General features: G+C 45.7%; 1 protein-coding gene across 1 annotated transcript in view; it reads right to left on the bottom strand.

The window, feature by feature from the left end:
- Positions 1–19,959, bottom strand: part of tok (tolkin) — an 897,857-nt gene that overhangs the window by 106,249 nt on the left and 771,649 nt on the right. The window contains exon 8 of the mRNA XM_070528278.1: positions 6,907–7,029. Within this exon, the coding sequence (XP_070384379.1) occupies positions 6,907–7,029 (123 nt within the window). The remainder of the gene's footprint in view (positions 1–6,906; positions 7,030–19,959) is intronic.

Genomic DNA, 19,959 nt, shown 5'->3' with positions numbered 1-19,959 from the left:
TACAGTACACCAAACTGCTCCACGAGTGCTCGTGTTTTGTTTCCTTTCATGTATCGATTAAACTGTATTACATTCTTCATGCACTGGTTGTTACAGCTTCCTTACCTTTTGTTTTAATAATAATAATATTTGGGGTTTTACGTGCCAAAACCACTTTCTGATTATGAGGCACGCCGTAGTGGAGGACTCCGGAAATTTTGACCACCTGGGGTTCTTTAACGTGCACCTAAATCTAAGCACACGGGTGTTTTCGCATTTCGCCCCCATCGAAATGCGGCCGCCGTGGCCGGGATTCGATCCCGCGACCTCGTGCTCAGCAGCCCAACACCCTTTTGTTTTACGTCCGACTGCTTCTCTTGCGAAACTGACGTGCTTCTAAGCCACTCACCAGTCTCTATTTTCAATACCGTCGTCCTGAGTATTGAACAGAGTTTAGTAGTGGAAAGAAGCAAATATATGTTAGTTACTAGAGCCTTATACACGCGGCTGCAAGCAATGGAGGAGCTTGGTTGCAGAGTACAAAGAGTACTTATGTTACATGTAACCAAGTAAGACGCAGCGCCCCTTCACAAACACACAGACAAAAAAAAAGAAAAGAACACGCTATATCTGTTTGAAAGAGCAGATGCTATCCAGCAGTGATGTTAGACATACCATTTGCGAATTCGGCTGGTCGATGGCAAACAGAAGTCACGAACAAAAAGCTTGGTGAATTAGGCGCCTGTTTTTTTGTTTGCATTCACATTTTAGTCATTCTGTAAGGTAGCACAAGTTGCATCATATGCCGGCTTTGAAACTACGAAGTCCCCGACTTACAGCAAATAAAAGATAGATCGCCTCCTATACAAAGACGGGCATTGCAGAGGTCCTTCTCTTTTCTACGCATGTATTCAGAGAAGAAAAAAAAAAGAATCACCGTTATGCGCGAGTTTAAGCTTGGCGACTATACTGTTTCACCAGGCGAACATTAAGTGCAGAAATATTTGATTACAAAAATTACCGAAAGTAGATGAAACAGAAAGAAAAAAGAAGTGAATACATTAACATGAAGGTACGAAAGTAGATAAGCGCCATTATTGGCATTAGGGCATATGTTTCTAGTGAAAGGTCGGAGATAATGATTATTCTAGACTAAAACATTGACGTATTTACATAACCATTATGCAAAACCTTATAATGGACCCCCGTGTTGCGATATTAAACCCTACAGGCGCTTCCTTGCACAATCGCACGACATGACCAGCCGACGACATGGCGTCCAGCTGGGAGCTTTTGCGCTAATATTCAGCCTACAAAAGCAGAGAGCACATTATCTGCCGACCGGGTAAAAAAAAAAGGGCAAGGAACATCATGGCTGGACTACGTGTACATCGAATAGTTCGAGGCTCCAGCGAAGGTTTTTGCACTTCAGGTGGCGTGTGGTCACTGATGCGCATCTCGGAGCTTGCGTTGGTCAGAAGGCAAAGGGGGCGGTGGCCCCTCAAGGCTGGTAGCCGTACAAATTGATGTCACTGATTTCTGCATTCCTTCTTTCCCAGTTTAAAAATTCACCATAACTTAAATTTGACCAGAATATGTACTAATCTTATGAGCTAGTGTCAACAGGTGCGAAATAAAATAAATAAATAAATAAAAAATAGGGCCATGAGCTGGAAAGTTGAATGCTGGTTACGTATTTTAGCTACCGTATCATAATTTGGCGGTGGTTTCCCACGCAGATAACGCGCGCTCAGGATATTGCACATACGTATAAGAGATGGAACTTATATTGCGGCTGAACCTTTCGAAATATTTTCGGCGAGAGGAAGAACCGTCACGAAATCAGACGAAACGGGCTGATTGTCCTAAATAAATGCGGAAAATATTCAGGAAACAAATGAGGGCTGTATAAAAAGTGAATAAGGTAGCGCACGTAAATCGTCTGTACTTGCAGGGCGCGCCAATTAAATCGCAGTATTATACGTGGTGGCGATTACGAGTGGTGTGAGAAACAAGAAAGGTCGAAACTTTGTACCTGCAGCCCACAGGAAAGTGCTTAAGTTAGACGATGTTAGTCGCTAGTGCAAACGCGCTTACAGTGCAACGGGCCGGGGCGTTTGTCCTCCGGGACGTTTTCCCCTCGCAGCATCACGATGATGCTCCGCGGTGAAGCGGCTTTACGTTACTGGCGGTCGTAACGGGGGCAATCGCTTTCGCTAAAATTAATCCATTCCTCATTGGAGCACAACTCATAGCGCCGCGCCGCAACTCTTGCAGTTGTTGAAGAATTGCAGACGCGGATGCAAGTTGCGCAGACGTGCGTTGATAGATTCTTTCGGATTCCGCTCTGACTGCGTAATCTTGCGCGCGAGCGATGCGAAGCCTTGTGGCTGCATCTGTTCTCGGCAGTGCTGTCGGTATACAGCGGACACTATCGTGGGCCGATCGGGCAGCTTCATCCGCGCTGTCGTTATCAGAAATTCCGCAGCGACCTTCCATGTAAACGAGTAGCTGTAACCTTCTAGAAGGCCATTCACTTTATAAAAAGAAATGATGCCATCGAAGGCGCATATTTGTAGCCGTGAGGAAATTTAGGCAACGTTAGTTCTTTCGCTGCATAATTTCACAGAGAACAGAGCGTCCCGAAGCTTGGTTGCGCCAGAGAGAGGGAACACATTCTTTACAACAGCGCGTTCGCATCGACGGCGGACTACTGTTGCACTAGGCTGTTAGACGGCATCTGACTGTGTTGAGAATGCCGATTTATGTATTACATAGGCGTTGTGCGTGTGTTTACTGCCTATTTTTCTCCCCTTCTCCTTTTCGCTGTGCACAGATTATTCCCTCCTCAGCGTAGGGTAGAACCGAATGGATGTATTCCTTGTTAACGTCCTTGCCCATCTGATATAGAAGCACTCGGCGGCCAACCACAACTAGGACTTTTCCAATTTAAAAAGGGGATATTATTATCGAAGACCCTCTAGTGTTGGGTCTCCTATATTAACTGCTTAAGCACAAAGGCATGCACCATCCACTGTGCTACAGTAGGCAGCGGAAGAGCTGACCGCGCAGATGGAACAGCTCACAGCGACGCCTTCTCGCCACTGTATACAAGCGAAGGGCAAGTGAGGAAAATAAAATCGGTGGACAAGGGTGTGGAAAGAAACCGAGATAATAAGAAAATTTCAGTCATCTCAGATGCGCATAGCTTATCGCATAAACTCAGGAAGGTTGCTGTCAAATATGACGTGAATGTAGTTTTTTGGGCAAGAGACAAAGTGGGGGGTGTTTTCCTTGCGACAAACAGTATGTATAAAAACAAGGATAACAGTCTTACTAATAAGTACCAGGTTTGTCATGTGCACCAGTCTTTAGAATGTATAAGAAATGTAGGGTATAAAATTCATTTCAAGTGTGCACAGTACTATGTCGGCCACACTGGACGATGCATAAATATAAGGTTAAGAGAGCCCTTGGCCAGCTTGAAGGGAAGGCACTATAGGCATTTGGCAATGCACTGTGCGCAATGGTCACTGAGCATGTGTAAGCCACTGTTTGACCAAACCGCTATTTTGTATGTTAGTCTATATTCAGGCAACAAGAGAAATTGCAGAAGCTTGGCCCAAAATCTAATCTGCAGGGAGCATGTGTTAGCCATCCGTTTGTCACTTTGAATAATAGTAAAATTAGCTTGCTCAACATTAGACGATAGTGTGTAAATTATGATGCAATTCTGAATGTTGTTATCACGCGGAACGGATGCTCCGTTCTCCATGCTTGGTGATCATGTGATGGCTCTCGAGGGTATACATATGTGCTGTGTTTATGAATAAAATTCAATTGTCAGTCTGCACTGGTCTTTGTTTCCTTTTCCTGTTGTCTTCGTTCAGTGTGCACAAAGCTTGCCACAATGTACTCCGCATTGCTGACCCCAAGCGTGACTTTCACATTTCGCGAGGCCACGACCGGTGCGGTCGTGTGTACCTGTATCGCACCTGCCTAGATATAGTAAAATGGAATAGATGCTATGAGCAGGTGGTGAGGACGCTACTTATGCGAATTATCCTTATAAACTTCAGTTGCCTAGCACGACCCTATGCCGCACATGCAACATTGACGAGGACTTGTGCGAAGTAACTTTGCAGACCTTTCATAACCTCAAGGAATATAGCTTAAGACACCATCGAACACGCCTCATTAAGCCGAGGGACGTTGTCGGACGGCGGCAGTGCAGTGTCTCTGTGTCGCGCGCAACAAAAGCGCATTTAGCATTACAGGGCAAATGTCTATAGTCATGTGCTGTTAACTGATGGGCTTTCAGTTTGCCTCTTCAGTTTGCCTGAGTGCTTGCCTGAGTGCACTGGGGAGAGCGTGGGAGGGGGTGAGGTGTGCTGGGCGGGAGCATTTGCTTGTTTCGCATTTGTTCATCTACCAGCCGTTGTTGCTTAGTGACTACGGTGTTGGGCTACTAAGCACGAGGTCGCGGGATCGAATCCCTGCCACGGCGGCCGCATTTGGATGGGGGCGAAGTGCGAAAACACCCGTTTACTTAAATTTAGGTGCACGTTAAGGAACCCCAGGCGGTCCAAATTTCCGGAGTCCCCCACTACGGCGTGCCTCATAATCAGATAGTGGTTTTGGCAAGTAAAACGCCATAAAATTTCTTTAGCTCATAGGCGTCATAGGCGCTTTGAGTTATAAGCAAAACACCTATGCTAACACTTGAGATTTTCTCAAACGCACGTTTTAAAGAGGAGGATGAGGAATAAACTTCATTGGTGCGCAGCAGATTTGAGACCTAGGCCTCTCTACCTAAATGACGGCCTCGAGCCCTTGGGCCCTGGCGGCATCTTCGGCGTGCTGGATTGCCTTGAGTTGGTCTTCCGGTGCAGAGCTGAGCAACGCGGTCTCCCACTACTCTCTGGTCTTATTCATTTTATTCTGTATGGGTGTACGAGGACAAGCCCAAACCATATGTTGTAGGTCTGCCCTTTCTTGGCAGAATCTAAATCTATCCGTGTAAAGGTACGGGTAGTAGAGGTGGTAGGCCACCGGGTTCGGATATGTATCTGTTTGTAAGAGGCGCCATGCCGTCGCTTGCCGTCTGCTTAACGAGGAGTGTGCCGGGGGGAAATGGGCCCTTCCCAATTTAGAGTGTTTGGCGGTCTCTCTCCGTTCCCAGTATTTGTTGCATGTCACCTGCTTGGCCTGTCAGTTCTGGAGCCAGGTTGTGCGCTATTTCGTTCCCTGGAAGGGAGGAGTGTGCGGGTGCCCATATAATGTGAATGTCGCGATCTTCACGAAAGTTGTCTAAAATTCTCAGTGCTTCCGGCGAGATTCTTCTTTTTTCATAGTTCTTGACGGCTGTCTTGCGGTCGCTTACCACGATGTTAGCTTCCGTGGAGGCTATTGCCAGTGCTAAGGCAGCTTCCTCCGCCACCTGTGCCTTCCATGTTTTTACCGTCCCGCTAACTCTGCAGTCACCCTCTAGACTAGTAGCAACTATCGACATACTCTGTCCATTTGCGTTCTCCGCCACGTCCACATAGACCACGTCCCTGGCACTACGAAATCTTTTGTGGAGAGCTCTCGCTCTTGCGTTTCTTCGATCTTGGTGAAACTACGGGTGCATGTTTCTGGGAAAGGGGGGTATTGATAGATGTTCCCTTATTTTCCTTGGGATGTCTCTCCGCACTCCTTGCTGTGCTTCGTAGGGGATTCCGATGTCATCTAAGATGTGTCTCCCCGTCAAACGCTGAGTAAGCCTTTCATACTGCGCTACTCTCTGGGCCTCAATAAGTTCGTCTAATGTGTTGTGCACGCCGAGCGCCAAGAATTTCTCGTTTGACGCATTTGCCGGAAGTCCCAAGGCTTGCTTATACACCATTCTAATAATGCAGTCTATCTTGGCTTTCTCCGCAGCGTAGAGCTTGAGGTAAGGAACCACATATACAATACGACTGATTACGAATGTTTCTGTTAATAGGATGAGATTGTGCTCTTTCATGCCATAGTGCCTGTTGGATATCCGCTTCATTAGTCTGATTGTTTGGTGAACACTATTGTCAAGTAGTGTGATGGTTTCTACGTTATGGCCGTTTTCGGATATGCGGAGTAACATTCTTTTTTTTTTTAAGTTTAGACGCAATAGTCGGGGGGGGGGGATGTGTTTGGATCTGGAGAGGGAGGCAGGTGCATCGCTGAGAAGGGGAAGCTGGGAGGGGAGGTTTCGGCCTGCGCGTTTACGCGGCGGCGCCGGAGGGCCGCGAAAGTTTAGCGTACGCAGATTCCCTCAATGCGAGGGGTCTACGTGCTTTTTTCTTTAATTTCCAGGAACGTCGGCTGGGATTTCTCACCGCTGTATCTAACAGAAGAAACGAAGACCAACCTCCGAAAATTTGTGCGCCGAAACTCAAATCATGGCACAGCTGCTGTGCCCATTACGCTCTTTAGCTCCACACAAATGTAAAATCGAGGCGTGCTTGAAACAAATTTATAAATTCTGGACTGTCAAGTGCCAAAACCACAACCTGGTTATGAGGCATGCCTCAGTGGGAGACTCCGGATTAATTTTGAGAACGTGGAGTACTTTTTTTTTTTTTGAGCGTGGACCCCGTCACGGTACACGGCGCTTTTGCATCTCGCCGCCATCGAAACACAGCCGCAGCCTCCGCGATTCGATCCCACGATCTCGTGCTTAGCAGCCCAACGCCAAAGCCACCGTGCAACCACGGTGCGGGGAACGTACTTGAAACATTAGCGCATAGTACACCAGAACCGAAATAGGTGCTGCCATCAAAATCGCGAAGGAACGTGGCCAGTGAATGGCGTCGTGTTTCGCCGCTCGTTCCACTCAAAGCCCACTTATAAAAGTGCGCCCAGCGCTCAGGTTTTGGACAACATCCGCTGTAGCTGTGCTATACGCACCTTCGTAGTAAGCCCGGAAGCCAACGTGTCCATTCTGGTTGCTCGAGGTCCGGTAGACGATAAGCATGCGGTACCCTGTGCTTAGTAGCATTTCCGGTATGCGTCCCGTCCCGCAGTAGCGACCTGCAAACACAAGGACACTCGTTAGTGAGCGCGATAGAAGTTAACGAAGATAGAAGCACAAGTAGCGAGTTGCGCGAGTGGCGTGGCAAAGGGTGGCGTAATACGCAGACGGAAGCAAAAACCCATAACAGATGGCTACGCGACCGCGCTGCCGCATTCACAAAACAAGAAAAGTAATAACTATTTCTGATTGACCAGCTGCCGTCGCTAATATTAGACAGTTTCACTTTGGCACAATCACCTTTGCGTAGACTCTGTCAAATAGCGGGTACAAAGCACGCATGCATAGAACGTAATGGCGCGCTTTGCCGGTTACGTACACACGCTATCATTTATTCTTAGTGATAAGACCTTCATTTGGCTTAACTTTAAAGAAAGACATGTGACAGGACGGTGGCGCCTGGGCCACTTGCGTTGATACGAATTCGCTTTTAATGCGTGCTCTTCGTTGAGGTAGAAACAAAAAGTGGTAAAATCGACTCTTACTAACTAATCTCACTTGAAAGAGAAATAATTAGCGAGGCATTGTCAGTACCATTGGGTCCTAGCAAAATACAACACCGCTACCGCCAAAGTGTTTGAATTCCTGTCGAGGCGATGACGCCAGCAAGCTTTGTGCTGGCTGCGTGCCGGCAGTGCCAAACGCGGGCTAATTATGATGGATATTATGACGTCCGCACGTAGCTGCCTCGGAGAAATTTTGCGTATGTCAACGGAAATGGTCCAGACTCTTTACTACAACTGCCTATGACGTTCGCCATGACGTACGGTCGGTGACTGCACTTGCGAGTCGCTCAACACAATAAAATACACAATTTAGGAATTGTGCCCTAACAAGTGAATGTTGTAATTGTATTATGGCGCGTTTATGTTCAGTGTTATATTAGTATGTACACGGTCATCCTTTATGAAAGGGAACAGGCGAGCGCGTGGCCTGTGCTCTGCAGAGGCTGCTTAGAGCGCCAGCAACAGGCAGCAAGGCTAAGCACGTCTTGTGGTAGCGCCATCTCTTGGCGGCCAGAATAAGCAGGCACGGCTGATAGACAAGCGGCTGTCGACTGCCTCCCACGCCAGGTGGATGCGCAACAGGCGGGACCTGCAACCAGACGCTGCTAGCAAACCGCACTTGGTACGCTAGCACATTGGAAGTGTGCAAGGAGCAATTCTTGAATATGCCTGCTAGTTAATAGGCCGTTCCAGCGTATTTTAATGCGTAAGCATTCTTTGGCGAGTACCGAAGCAAGATCTGTCCGCCACGCCAAAAGTATAATGCCTTGTATCTGCACAAAAATGCGCAATGTGCGAAGTTTCGACATTTAATTATTATAATAATGTAAATGTAGATGATTGGTAGCTTTATAAGCGATGAGGAACAATATTTAAAAAATTGATTAGAGAGAATCTGAGTCTACCATCTGAGCTAACCAGGCGGCTAGCAGATGGCAGGGCGAAGTCGAATTTGTCGACAACACGAAGCAAAGGCAAGAGTCCTTCTCTCCACCTTGCGGGTTTCCGCAGAACTACTACATCAAACTCTTGCTTTTGCTTCGTGTTGTCGACCAATTCGACTTCGCCCTGCCATCTGCTTGCCGCCTGGTTAGCTCAGATGGTAGAGCGGATGCCCCGGAAAGGCGGTGGTCCCGGGTTCGAGCCCCGGACAAGGACGAATTTTTCTTCAACTATGAGGCTTTTCTTTCGAGGAACCCGTATGGGTTTCCTTTGTAGCAATTGCTACGAACGGGTGCATGTCTGATTTTCCCTTTATTCATTACTTCGCTCCACCTTGCGGGTTTCCGCAGAACTACTACATCAAACTCTAGATAGGGTAAAGTTCAATGATCATAGGTTAGTGAGGTCTGGGATTCACCTCACTTTGAAGAGAGAAAGAGTAAAATTGATCAAGAAGAAACAGGACAATCTAGACGCAGTAAGGGTAAAAGCAGACCATTTCAGGCTGGTACTTGCAAACAAATGTGCAGCCTTAGAAAAGAGAGATGAAGATGGCATAGAGGCAATGAACGAAACCGTAACTAGGCTGGCTTCAGAAGCAGCAATTGAAGTGGGAGGCAAGGCACCAAGACAACCAGTATGTAAACTCTCTCAAGCAACGAAATACCTAATAAAGAAACGACAAAGAATGAAGGTGTCCAACTCAAGAAATCAGACAGAATCCGGGAATTGTCTAAACTGATCAACAAGGAGAAGGAAAATAAAATATATTTGAAATTATAAGGTAAGAAAGACTGAGAAAGCATTAAAAAATGGACGCAGCATGAAATCAGTGAGAAGGAAACTTGGCATGAGACTAGCCAAGATGTATGCTCCAAAAGCTAAGCAGGGTAATATGATAAGCAATTTCGAAAATATAGTAAAAGCAGCGGAAGAATTCTATACTGACCTGTACGATACCCAGAGCAGCCACGATACCTCCATTCAAAGTAGTAATGAACAGGTTACAGAGGCTCCTTCTATAACTCGCGATGAAATAACAAGGGCCTTACAAGACATGAAACGAGGAAAAGCGGCAGGAGAAAATGGACTACCAGTCGATTGAATCAAAGACGGAGGAGACATCATGCCTGAAAAGCTTGCGGCCCTTTGTACGCAATGCCTCACGAGTTCAAGTGTACCAGAAAGTTGGAAGAATGCCAACATTATACGAGTTCATAAGAAGGGAGACGTTAAGTAAATGAAGACTTATTATTACTTTGTTTTCAGTATTGTATAAAATATTTACCAAAATTATTTCCAATAGGATCAAGGGCAACACTTGACTTCAATCAACCAAGAGATCAGGCTGGCTTCAGGAAGGGATACTGTACCATGGATCGCGTCCATGTAACCAATTATGTAATCGAGAAATCTACAGAGTACAATAAGCCTCTCAATGAGTTTCATATATAACGAAAAGGTATTTGATTCAGTAGAGATAATAGAAGTCATAGGGGCATTACGTAATCAAGAAGTGCAGGAGGCTTACGTAAATATCTTGGAAAATACCTACAGAGATTCCACAGCTACTTTAATTCTCCACAAGAAAAGTAGGAAGATACTTATAAAGAAAGGAGTCAGACAAGGAGACACAATCTCTCCAATACAATTCACTGCGTGCTTGGAAGAAATATTCAAGCTGTTAAACTGGGAAGGTGTAGGAGTAAGGATCGACGGCGAAAACCACAGCAACCTTCGGTTTGCCGATGACATTGTTCTGTTCAACAACACTGCGGACGAATTACAATAAATGATTGAGGACCTTAACAGAGAGATTGTAAGAATGGGGCTGAAGATTAATATGCAGAAGACCAAGATAATGGTGAATAATCGGGCAAGAGAACAAGAATTCAGGATCGCCAGTCAGCCTCTAGAGTCTGTGAAGGCGTACGTTTACCTAGGTCAAATAATCGCAGGGGACCCTGACCATGAGAAAGAAATTCACAGAGGAATAAAAATGGGTTGGAGGGCATACGGCAGACTTTGTCAGATCCTGACGGGAAGCATACCATTATCATAAAAAAACAGGTGGACAATCAATGCATATTACCGGTGATGAAATATGGGGAAGAGACTTGGAGACTGACAATGGAGCTTGAGAACAAGCTAAGGACCACAAAAAGAGCGAAGGGAGGAGGAATGCTAGGCGTAACGTTAAGAGACAGAAAGAGAGCGGCTTGGATCAAAGAGCAAACGGGTATAGACGACATTCTAATTGACATTGAGAAACATAAATTGAGCTGGGCAGGTCATGTAATGCGTAGGTTCGATAAGCTGTGGACCATTAGGGTTACAAAATGGGTGCCAAGAGAAGGGAAACGCAATCGAGGACGGCAGAAGACTAGGTGGGGTGATGAAATTAAGAAATTCGCAGGCACAAGTTGAAATCGGTTTGCGCAGGACAGGGATAATAGGAGATCGCAGATCGTCCTGCAGTTGACATAAAATACGCCGATAATGATGAATTATCCAATTAGGCGGAATGGAAAAGATAGTTTGAGTACCTCCAAGCGACAGCAAACAACATTACCTTTGTTCTGTCCTGCTACGTGGCATATGCATATTTTTAAACTGTGCATAAAGATTTCTGGGAAGGCAGACGCACGCACACACACACACACACACACACACACACACACACACACACACACACACAAACAGATATATATATATATATATATATATATTTATATATATATTGTACTAAAGAAGAATGAGCAGTAGGCATTGCTTAGAGAAAGACGACGACAACGAGTGGTTGGAAGCCTTGTGCCTGTGTTGCCGAAGCTCTGTGTCCTCTTGCTGCGGTGCTCTGCTATCTGAGCGTTTTAGCAATTGAACTATAACGCCTCTTGAGATGATATATATATATATATATACATGAACGCTACTTAATTGGTTAGACTTCTTACGCTTCTAACACTCATGTCGGTAGGCTTTAACATGAATTTATTCTCAAACCTTAGCCATTCGTCAGGTGGCTGCAACATCTACATTTTCTCCTGCACTGGAGAATTTCATTTTCTGTAATGACCGCATGATGAAATTCACATAGCGCGAACGTTGGTACTCATGATGCTAAGCGTGTTGCTAGGAGGCCCACTTAGCCTATTATCAACGTCATAAACAGACAAAAAAGGTGGAGGGAGAGAGAAGTGGAAAGGATGTCATTCTCTTGTGAGCGCATCACGTTATGGCGTGCCGGAGATAGCAGCCGTATATGTCTGCCTGGTGGAGAAACCAAAACTACAGATAATAGAAATCGAAGAGCCGCCGCACTTCAAGCAAATAATATTAAAAGCGAAACCTGCTTCGGGCTTTGAGTACTCGCTTTCTTAACCGCGACAGCTATACTTTATCTCAATACGCACGCTTCCAGAGGACATTTCCAAGAATGAAGCGTCTGTACACTTTTGAAAATTTTCCATCGCTTTCATAACGAAGCACTCCTAGATAATTAACGAGATAGTTGACGTACGCCTAGTGAACTTGACTAAAAGGTCAGTGGAAGCAGAACGATGTTAAAAGAACAATACAGACAAGAAACCAAGCGCATAATTAATTACTGTGTGCGCGACCACCAACTCTACCCTCTTTCCATATTTTGCCCTGCCGAACATATAAAAGGGCCGGAAGCGAGTCTATCATATGCAAATATGCGCAGCCAAGGCCCAAGGCTTTTTGTTCGTAACAACGGTTTGAGGTTCGCCGGCCCCTTATCGCTAAAACCTGAGGCTAGGCCTTCATTTACAAAGCATTTGCGCACTAAACGGTTCTAAGAACGGGAGTTAGAAAATCGTGATAACAAACATAACGTTAGTTAAAGCGTTTGTGGATAGACTATAAGGCCCCGTACTAACAAAGCAAAAAAATTGAGTCACTTAATTATCCTTAATCCCTACGTGATTCGAAATTATTTAAATGCACCTTAATCCATCTTCAGCCACTTTAACCCACCTTCATTCACTTTACTTCACGTCAATTCCCTTTACTCCACCTGAATTCACCTAACTCCAACTTCACTACTCTACCCTAATCTACCTTAATTCGCCTTGCTCTAATTGTACCAACTTTAATACAGCCTATACCACTTTAATCCATTTTAATCCACCTTAATACCGTAATTCAGTTTAATTCACCTTCATTCAGTTCCCTTAATTTACTTGTCTCCACCTAAAGTAAGCTTACTCGAACTTACTTTAACTTCCATTCACTTCACTGTAATTCACATTAATTATTCATAACTATGACTAATTGGTGTTGTTACACAATTTCCTATCTTCTGTATTACTACTGAGGTCATATCAGACGCTGATGACGTCACCTCCTCCCCATTGGCTGTGCCGTCACGTGCCCAAAGACGCACGCACTAGGCCGTACCTTTAGTCAGCCAGATGGCTGTGACGTAACGTATAGTGTTAGGAATGGCCGTACGGGGTGGCAACGTGCCAGCTTTCAGCCCGCTGCACGTGTTCCAAGCCCACCAGACAGGGAGCCCTTCCGAGAACTGCGGATGACCGGCAGCCACGTAGCGCGCGGTCAGCTCAGGAATGTGGTACTCCGCCGCGCCACCCGAGACGGAGCACAGTTCTACGAGGCCCTCAGTCGTCGACTCCGGAGCCTTTGTGTGTGTGGGCTCGAACTTGTGTGCATTAGTGTGTGTGAGCCATACTGCGGGGCGGCGGTAAGTTTACAATGATTGGACGAACATTCCCGACCACTCGTGCTCCGTCCACGCCGAATGATGACGTCGAACTATGACGTCAAGCGGAGAGCTTATAAGCAGCGTTTGCCGGCTGCTAGAGGGTGCTCGTGTCGTGCTCGTCGTTGGGAGCTGAGTGCTCGTTGTTATGCTCAAAATGTAGTAGTGAGCTGTGTGCTCGAATGCTGTTTGCTGAATGTTAATCTTGCGGGCTTCATATGGGAGTCGCGCTAGACTGCCGATGTATGTCTTGTCTTAAAATATGTTAATATGTAAATAAATCCTGTTCACCGAATTCATCTCTACGACCTTCGACTCCTTCAAATGGTGGCAGCGGCGAGGTAGTCCGACGAGTCCTACATCTGCTTGACAGCGGTAGGATCGTCCGACAACTCTGACAATAGGCACCAGGCACACATACAGTAAACCGGAACCGTGGAGCCGCCCTGGCGCGGGGGAAGCGTTCTCGTCTAGCACCCCGGAGGCCCGGACTCGATTGCCACCTAGCCCGAACTTTAGGAAATTTTGTTTTCAAATACATTAATTAACTTTGTTTGCACCTCTCAGAGAAACGTGACGTAAATCCGAGCATTTCTGACGCGTTTTTACTCCTTGTGAAGTCGCCCATTTTTAGTGCCATCGCTTGATTCCGCCGAATTTTCTGCCTCATGGGGCATATAATGCGATCGCATTAAAATATAGTAATTACGAAAAAAGAGGCCTTTCGTCGGAACGGTTCGTAAGCCCAGGTGCCACCAAAGGGAATCGACGCTGAACATATTAGCGAAGGCGGTTGGCCAATGGCAAACAGCATTTGCGAATAAGAAACTCTGGAAATCTGACTGTTTACAACGATTTCAGTTCATGACAAATATGCTCGCTGCTTCGGCGCCTATGGAGATTGGTAAATGACCGTTGTTACGAAATGTTTATGCCGTACATTTCATGCCTGGAGTCGTATAATCGCAAAGCTTTTTAGTGAATAGAACTGCCTATTATTGACAAACGCCTGAGCCGTTATCTTGTTATTTATTTATGTATATTTATTTATTGATACAAGTACCTGCAGATACCACGAGGGCATTATTGCAGGGGGGGGGGGACAAATTGAAGAAAAATTAACATGTGACAAAAGCTTAACACAGCCAAGCACAGGTGCTAAAAGCAACAAAATACGCAACATCGATGAGTCATCTCGACGGCAAAACGGTCTTCAGTGAACTGCGGTGCAAAATTGCAACACAGAAATATAAAGGGTACACTATCGCATGAAGCGCGATGCCAGCCAAATGACATAAAGAAAACGGGATAATATTATACTACGGCAGACTGCGTGACAATAAAGACAGAAACTCTGAACACGTTTTACATTCACCAATGCTCTTGGGAAGCCTATTCCAGTGTGCGGAAGCATGCGGAAAAAAATGAATTACGGTAGACATCAGTACGACAGCGCATTTCAAGAACTTTCAGCTCGTGATCACATCGTTCAGAGATGAAGTGGGGAGGTAAAATGTACAAGTTCTTATTTATTCCTGTGAGATCAGAGTAAATTCGGAAAAAAAAGTCGGAAAAATTTTGCAGTTATTCGGCGGTGTGCTAGTGTTTTCAAACCAAGGTCATCTTTACCTATTGTAATACTGCTACGGAAGTTGTAATTACCAGAAACAAATCTTGCTGCGCAGTTTTGGACACGTTCAAGCTTTTCTATAAGTTTAGAGCTTTGAGGGTCCCATACCTGGCAAGCGTATTCGAGTACCGGACAAACATTTGTTAAAGCAGTTCTTTTGCTTTCTGAGGGGCTTTATAAAAATTACGTCTAACAAGATTTAGGCCCAAACAATGATATGTTCCTTTCCCTCGAGCGCTTACTAACCTTACGTGAGGCCTCCTTGCAGCAAAGGACCGATGGAGGAAGCAAGCGTGCTCTGAAAGCTCCCTTCACCCGTCCTTGCATCAGGAATGGTTGCCGCATGCCTGGGTTCGAGAGGATCACTTAAGAGCTTTACGCGAACACAATTATTCAATAAAAAGATGTTGTAGCGTCGCATAATTTTTAAATTGAAGTGCTGATGTGGAGACGCGTCCACGCTTTCTTCTACTTTTGTTTAATAAACGTAAAAAAATTACCACATTACAGCGCAGAACTTGATAGGCTCCAGCAACGCTGGCACCGCCGGCGTCGTGCAACACCTAGCAACGCTCTAGCAACGCCTACGAACGCTACTTATGCCGAACGGGCGACTGAAACGAACATGCCTGGCAAAACGTACCGTGCTCGCGCTTCTCCGCAGGCGGGCGACAGTGCGCATGCGCACGCAAACATCACGTGGCTAAGCAGTGAGGTGAAGCGCTAGTTCAGGGCCAGGAGCTGCGTAAGGACGCATGAAGGTAGCTTCGCAGCCACCTTACGCTGAGGAAGCACCAAGGAAGCCTTCGCTGAGGGTGCCTCAGTAAGGAAGCTTTCAGAGTGACATAAGGTGACCTCACCACAATGAAGGCTTCCTTACTGAGGTAAGGAGAGTTTCATTGTTTGACCCGTAGCATACGAGATGATTTTAAGGTTAAGTATTCAATATGTCTGTTCTATGGTAAATTTCCTGAAAAATAGACCCCGAAGTATTTGTAGTGTTGGACCTTTTCAAGAAGTAGTCCGTCCAATTTATACATTGATCTCACAGGAAAGCGTTTACGGGTGAATGACACAAGTTGACATTTAGCACTGTTCAAAGACATACCCCACTAAATGCACCAAACATGAATTTTGTTCAGATCATTCTGCAAACTTCTAACATCACAATCCTGTATTTCTGTATATGGCACAATCATCAGCATATAACCTCACTTTGCATTCTAGATTGTGGATAATGTCATTCATAAAGACTAAATATAACAAAGGTGCAAAACAGGCCCTTTGGGCACGCTAGAGGTTACGGTGACAGGTGTTGATTTAGTGCCGTTTATTAAAACATGCTGTGCTCGTCCAGACAAGTAATTTCCAATCCAATGTACTATTCCAGGGTGTATACCGAGACAAGATAATTTATGTAAAAGCAATGCATGAGAAACGGTGTCATCAGCTTTGCGGAAATCTAAAAATATGCAGTCTACCTGAAATCCAAGGTCAAAAGAGTAAAAGAGATCATGGGAGAACTCTACCGGTTGAGTTGTACATGACAAGCTAGGCCTGAATCCATGTTGAAAATTCGAAAAGAAATTTTTGCTTTGAAGGCGTTTCATCACAGCACTGTATATAATGTGTTCTATTGTTTTGCAACATAGACATGTTAGAGAAATAGGCCTGTAGTTTTCTAGTACACTTTTGGGACCGTTTTTATGAATAGGAACGACGTGGGCTACCTTCCACTCTGCAGGTAATGAAATAGTATTTAATGATTTATTAAACAGAGCTACTAAAAAATGCGCAATTTCTTTTGAGCAGGATTTTAATACCTGCGACGGAATGCCATCAGGACCGCCGCAGCCGATTTGTTGTTCAGATTGAAAATAAGCTAGAGAACATTGTTATATGTGACAGTAACCATAGGCATATTCTCGTAGACTATTTCTTGTATTTTAGGCAGTTCAACCATGTACGTCTCAGCAAAAACACTTTTAAAATAGGAATTCAGACAACATGCCTTCTCATAATCATGAAGCACTGTTTTCTCGCCAACTGATAAACTAGGGACAAGTTTCGCTGTGACGATCGTCCTTGGGCTATCGTTACCATTTATTCCTGTCTATACGCACGGTGTTGTGTTGTGCCCAAAAACGAATCACAGAAACCTGCGTGCGCGTAAAAAAAGATAGCCTGGCGGCTGCCGCATAAGTTGTTACTGTGGCTCGCTCAAACGTTTGCGTCAGTCGTCACCCATATAAATTCGATAACACTGGTGGTGTATTGCGTCTCAAAGCGACGCGCAGGCTGTAAGGGACGCCGCGTACAGGTAAAAGGGCTGTGAATAAATTTTTACCACCTCAGAGCCGTTCAATGCGCATTTAAGTCTAAGGCAAGAAAAAGAAATCTGCACCATCCACCAGAGTGCCGCTGCGCGATCGGGAATCAAACCTGCGACCATGAACGGGAGCCCCAAGGCCACAATCGTTCCGTCAACGCGGCGGGTGTGCTTTACGTTAGAATGGCTTAGTGAAGCCCATCGCTGTAACCGTAAATTTTTGGTACCACGCTCTCATGACCAAAAAGGGAGGCATTGAAAGGTCGGCAAACTTCAGCGATTTCGTTATGGTGCCGAACTCGTTTATTGCAACCATGACCGGCGCTCACAGAGCAAATCGTTGTCTTCGTGCTCACAACGTCGTGTTCGTTCGCTTAAGCGTTGCTCGTCGTGGCCTTCGAAATGCATACACAGACACCCCGACTCTCAGGGGCTGTGTGACGTGCAAAACCTTGCGCAAATAACCAACCGTCAGTGTTGTGCGATAGAGCAGTGGCTAGTGCGTTCGCCTCGCAAAGGTACATGGCTGCCCCAGGTACGTGAATACGAATCCCAGCAGCGGGGTAAGTTTCGCATTAAACGCAAAAGCCCCCTCAAAGCTTGTTTTGCCGGCGTTCGTAACAATCTTAGGCGTTAAGCCTCTATAAAGAAGTCGCTGCGGCCTAACGTCCTGAAACCGCACAGTGACATTAAGAGGAATAACGTATAGTGCACGGCTCTGGCTTAATTTTGACCACCTGGTGTTCTTTAACGTGCACCTAATGTATGGTGCACGAGGGTAATTGAAATTCGCCCACGTAGGAATGCGACCGCTGCGATCGGCATCGAACCTAAGACCTACAGCCACTGTACTACCCCGGTGGCTTTACGCGAACTGCTATACATGAGCAGGTCTGTGTGCTCTAAAGATAGATATCGACGAGCCGGCTCAATATACAGTATATACAGATATTATGCCGCGATTTTGTGTTTACGTTCTGCATAATACAGAGGCGCGCACAGGCAGTAGGCCGGAATAATGTGACTATTCTATTACCACACTTCCTAATCGCGCTTCGAGAGTGATCCGAGCGGAGCTCTGCCCACGTTATCACCAGGTTTGAACGATTGTCCTCGTTGGGCGATAAGAAAGAAATATGATCGAGGGAAAGTTATCGCTGTATCTCACAGGAGGCTCTACTTTGTGGCTCAAAATGCTACGCTATATACAGGTCGGCTTCCCGGCGCGTCTCGAGTTGCTTGCAGCTCGCGCAATGCGGTGGCAGGGAATTTTTTATTTTATTTTTTTGCCCAATGGCGACGGTGAAACAGAACAACAGGAGGTAGCTTGACGACGACCACACAATAATGATGACGGCAGCCATCGGCGTAACGGCAAGGACTGACTAATGGGTGAGCACAGCAAACCCAGTTTCAAGCTTTCACTATTGTCGTAGTAAAAACGAAAAGAAAAAAGAAAGGCGAAGAAAAAATCCAGACGCTTTTGAAATCTTAACTCGAGTTACTCTGAACATTCCATCTAGTGCCTCTGACAACCTTGTTGTTCAGAGCCGAAGGACAAAAAGAAAGCTACCCGAGCATCAGCTAACTTCTTGTCGCTTTACTGGAATCTTAAACTTTGAATCTTTGAGACGCCACATAATTGTAACCTAATGAGACGTGACAGTACCGACAACTTGTTAGGACCGCTAACTTGACCGAATATATTGAGACCATCAGGCCGCGGTACAAATATTCAACCAGAAAAACTGGGCTCCTTGAATGTCATTTTATCGCCTCATGCACTGTAATGTGTATGTGTTTATGTATGCTGCTTCCGTTCCTACTACGGCTGAAGATATATTGATCGTCGTCCAAATACCGTTCGTTCCGAAGCCTTTCCGCGTCTGCATCAGCGGCTGAAACTCGTCCGGAATCCATAAATCACACAGAGGTACTCGACAGCTTTACCCTAGCCACAGCGCCACTGACATCGGCGTTCACGCCCTAGCCCCGCTTGCTTTCGTGCGGTGTTCGTAAGAAGTGGCGAGTGAAAGGAAAGAAAAAAATATAGGCGGGCGCGGAGGGGGCACACCACCTATGCCTGAAAGAGAGAAAACATCAAGCGTACGGGAGAAACTTTCGCTACTAAAAAAACTCGCCAAGAAAAAAGAAAGTGCACATGCGATACTGCATTTAATGTATATAATGAAACAGTTGGACGCACCTATTCAACTTTATCTACATGTATATATTCGCTATTTCAATGGGTGGACTGTTTGCAGTTGTAACAGTCATGTCGGTGGGCTATAACATGATTATCGAACGTAAGCCAGTCGTCTGGCAGCGGCAACATATACATTTTCGCGCGCGCTGGAGCTAGAGATGAATGCCTTCAATACGTCTCGCGGGTTATCATCGTGCTGCATGTAAACATTACACTGCGTCGCACGGTTATCACGCTTTTGTGAAACCCGTGCATTTCGTAAAAGGCCAGCCTAAGGGATAGTACACGTGTGGACAACGTTATACTAATAGGGTGGAACGTTCGGTTCGGTTATTCATGACTGCAGACCAGAGCCCGTATTCACAAAAACCTCTTACGCATTATAGAGTTCGCAAGAGAAAACTTTAGCCAATCCTGGGGCTAGAAATATCATTATCGAAGGTGGCCCGGCCAATGGCAAAAAAAGCAATTACGAACAAAAAGTTTTGCAAATACGGCCCCTGGTCTATAATCACAGCCTGAGAGAGAATGGACGGACAGGAGTAAACGGAAACGGTGCTGTCTTTTTCTTT

Source organism: Dermacentor albipictus, unplaced genomic scaffold (assembly GCF_038994185.2).
Source record: "Dermacentor albipictus isolate Rhodes 1998 colony unplaced genomic scaffold, USDA_Dalb.pri_finalv2 scaffold_11, whole genome shotgun sequence".
Lineage (NCBI taxonomy): Eukaryota > Metazoa > Arthropoda > Arachnida > Ixodida > Ixodidae > Dermacentor > Dermacentor albipictus.
This window is presented reverse-complemented; position numbering and strand designations above follow the sequence as displayed.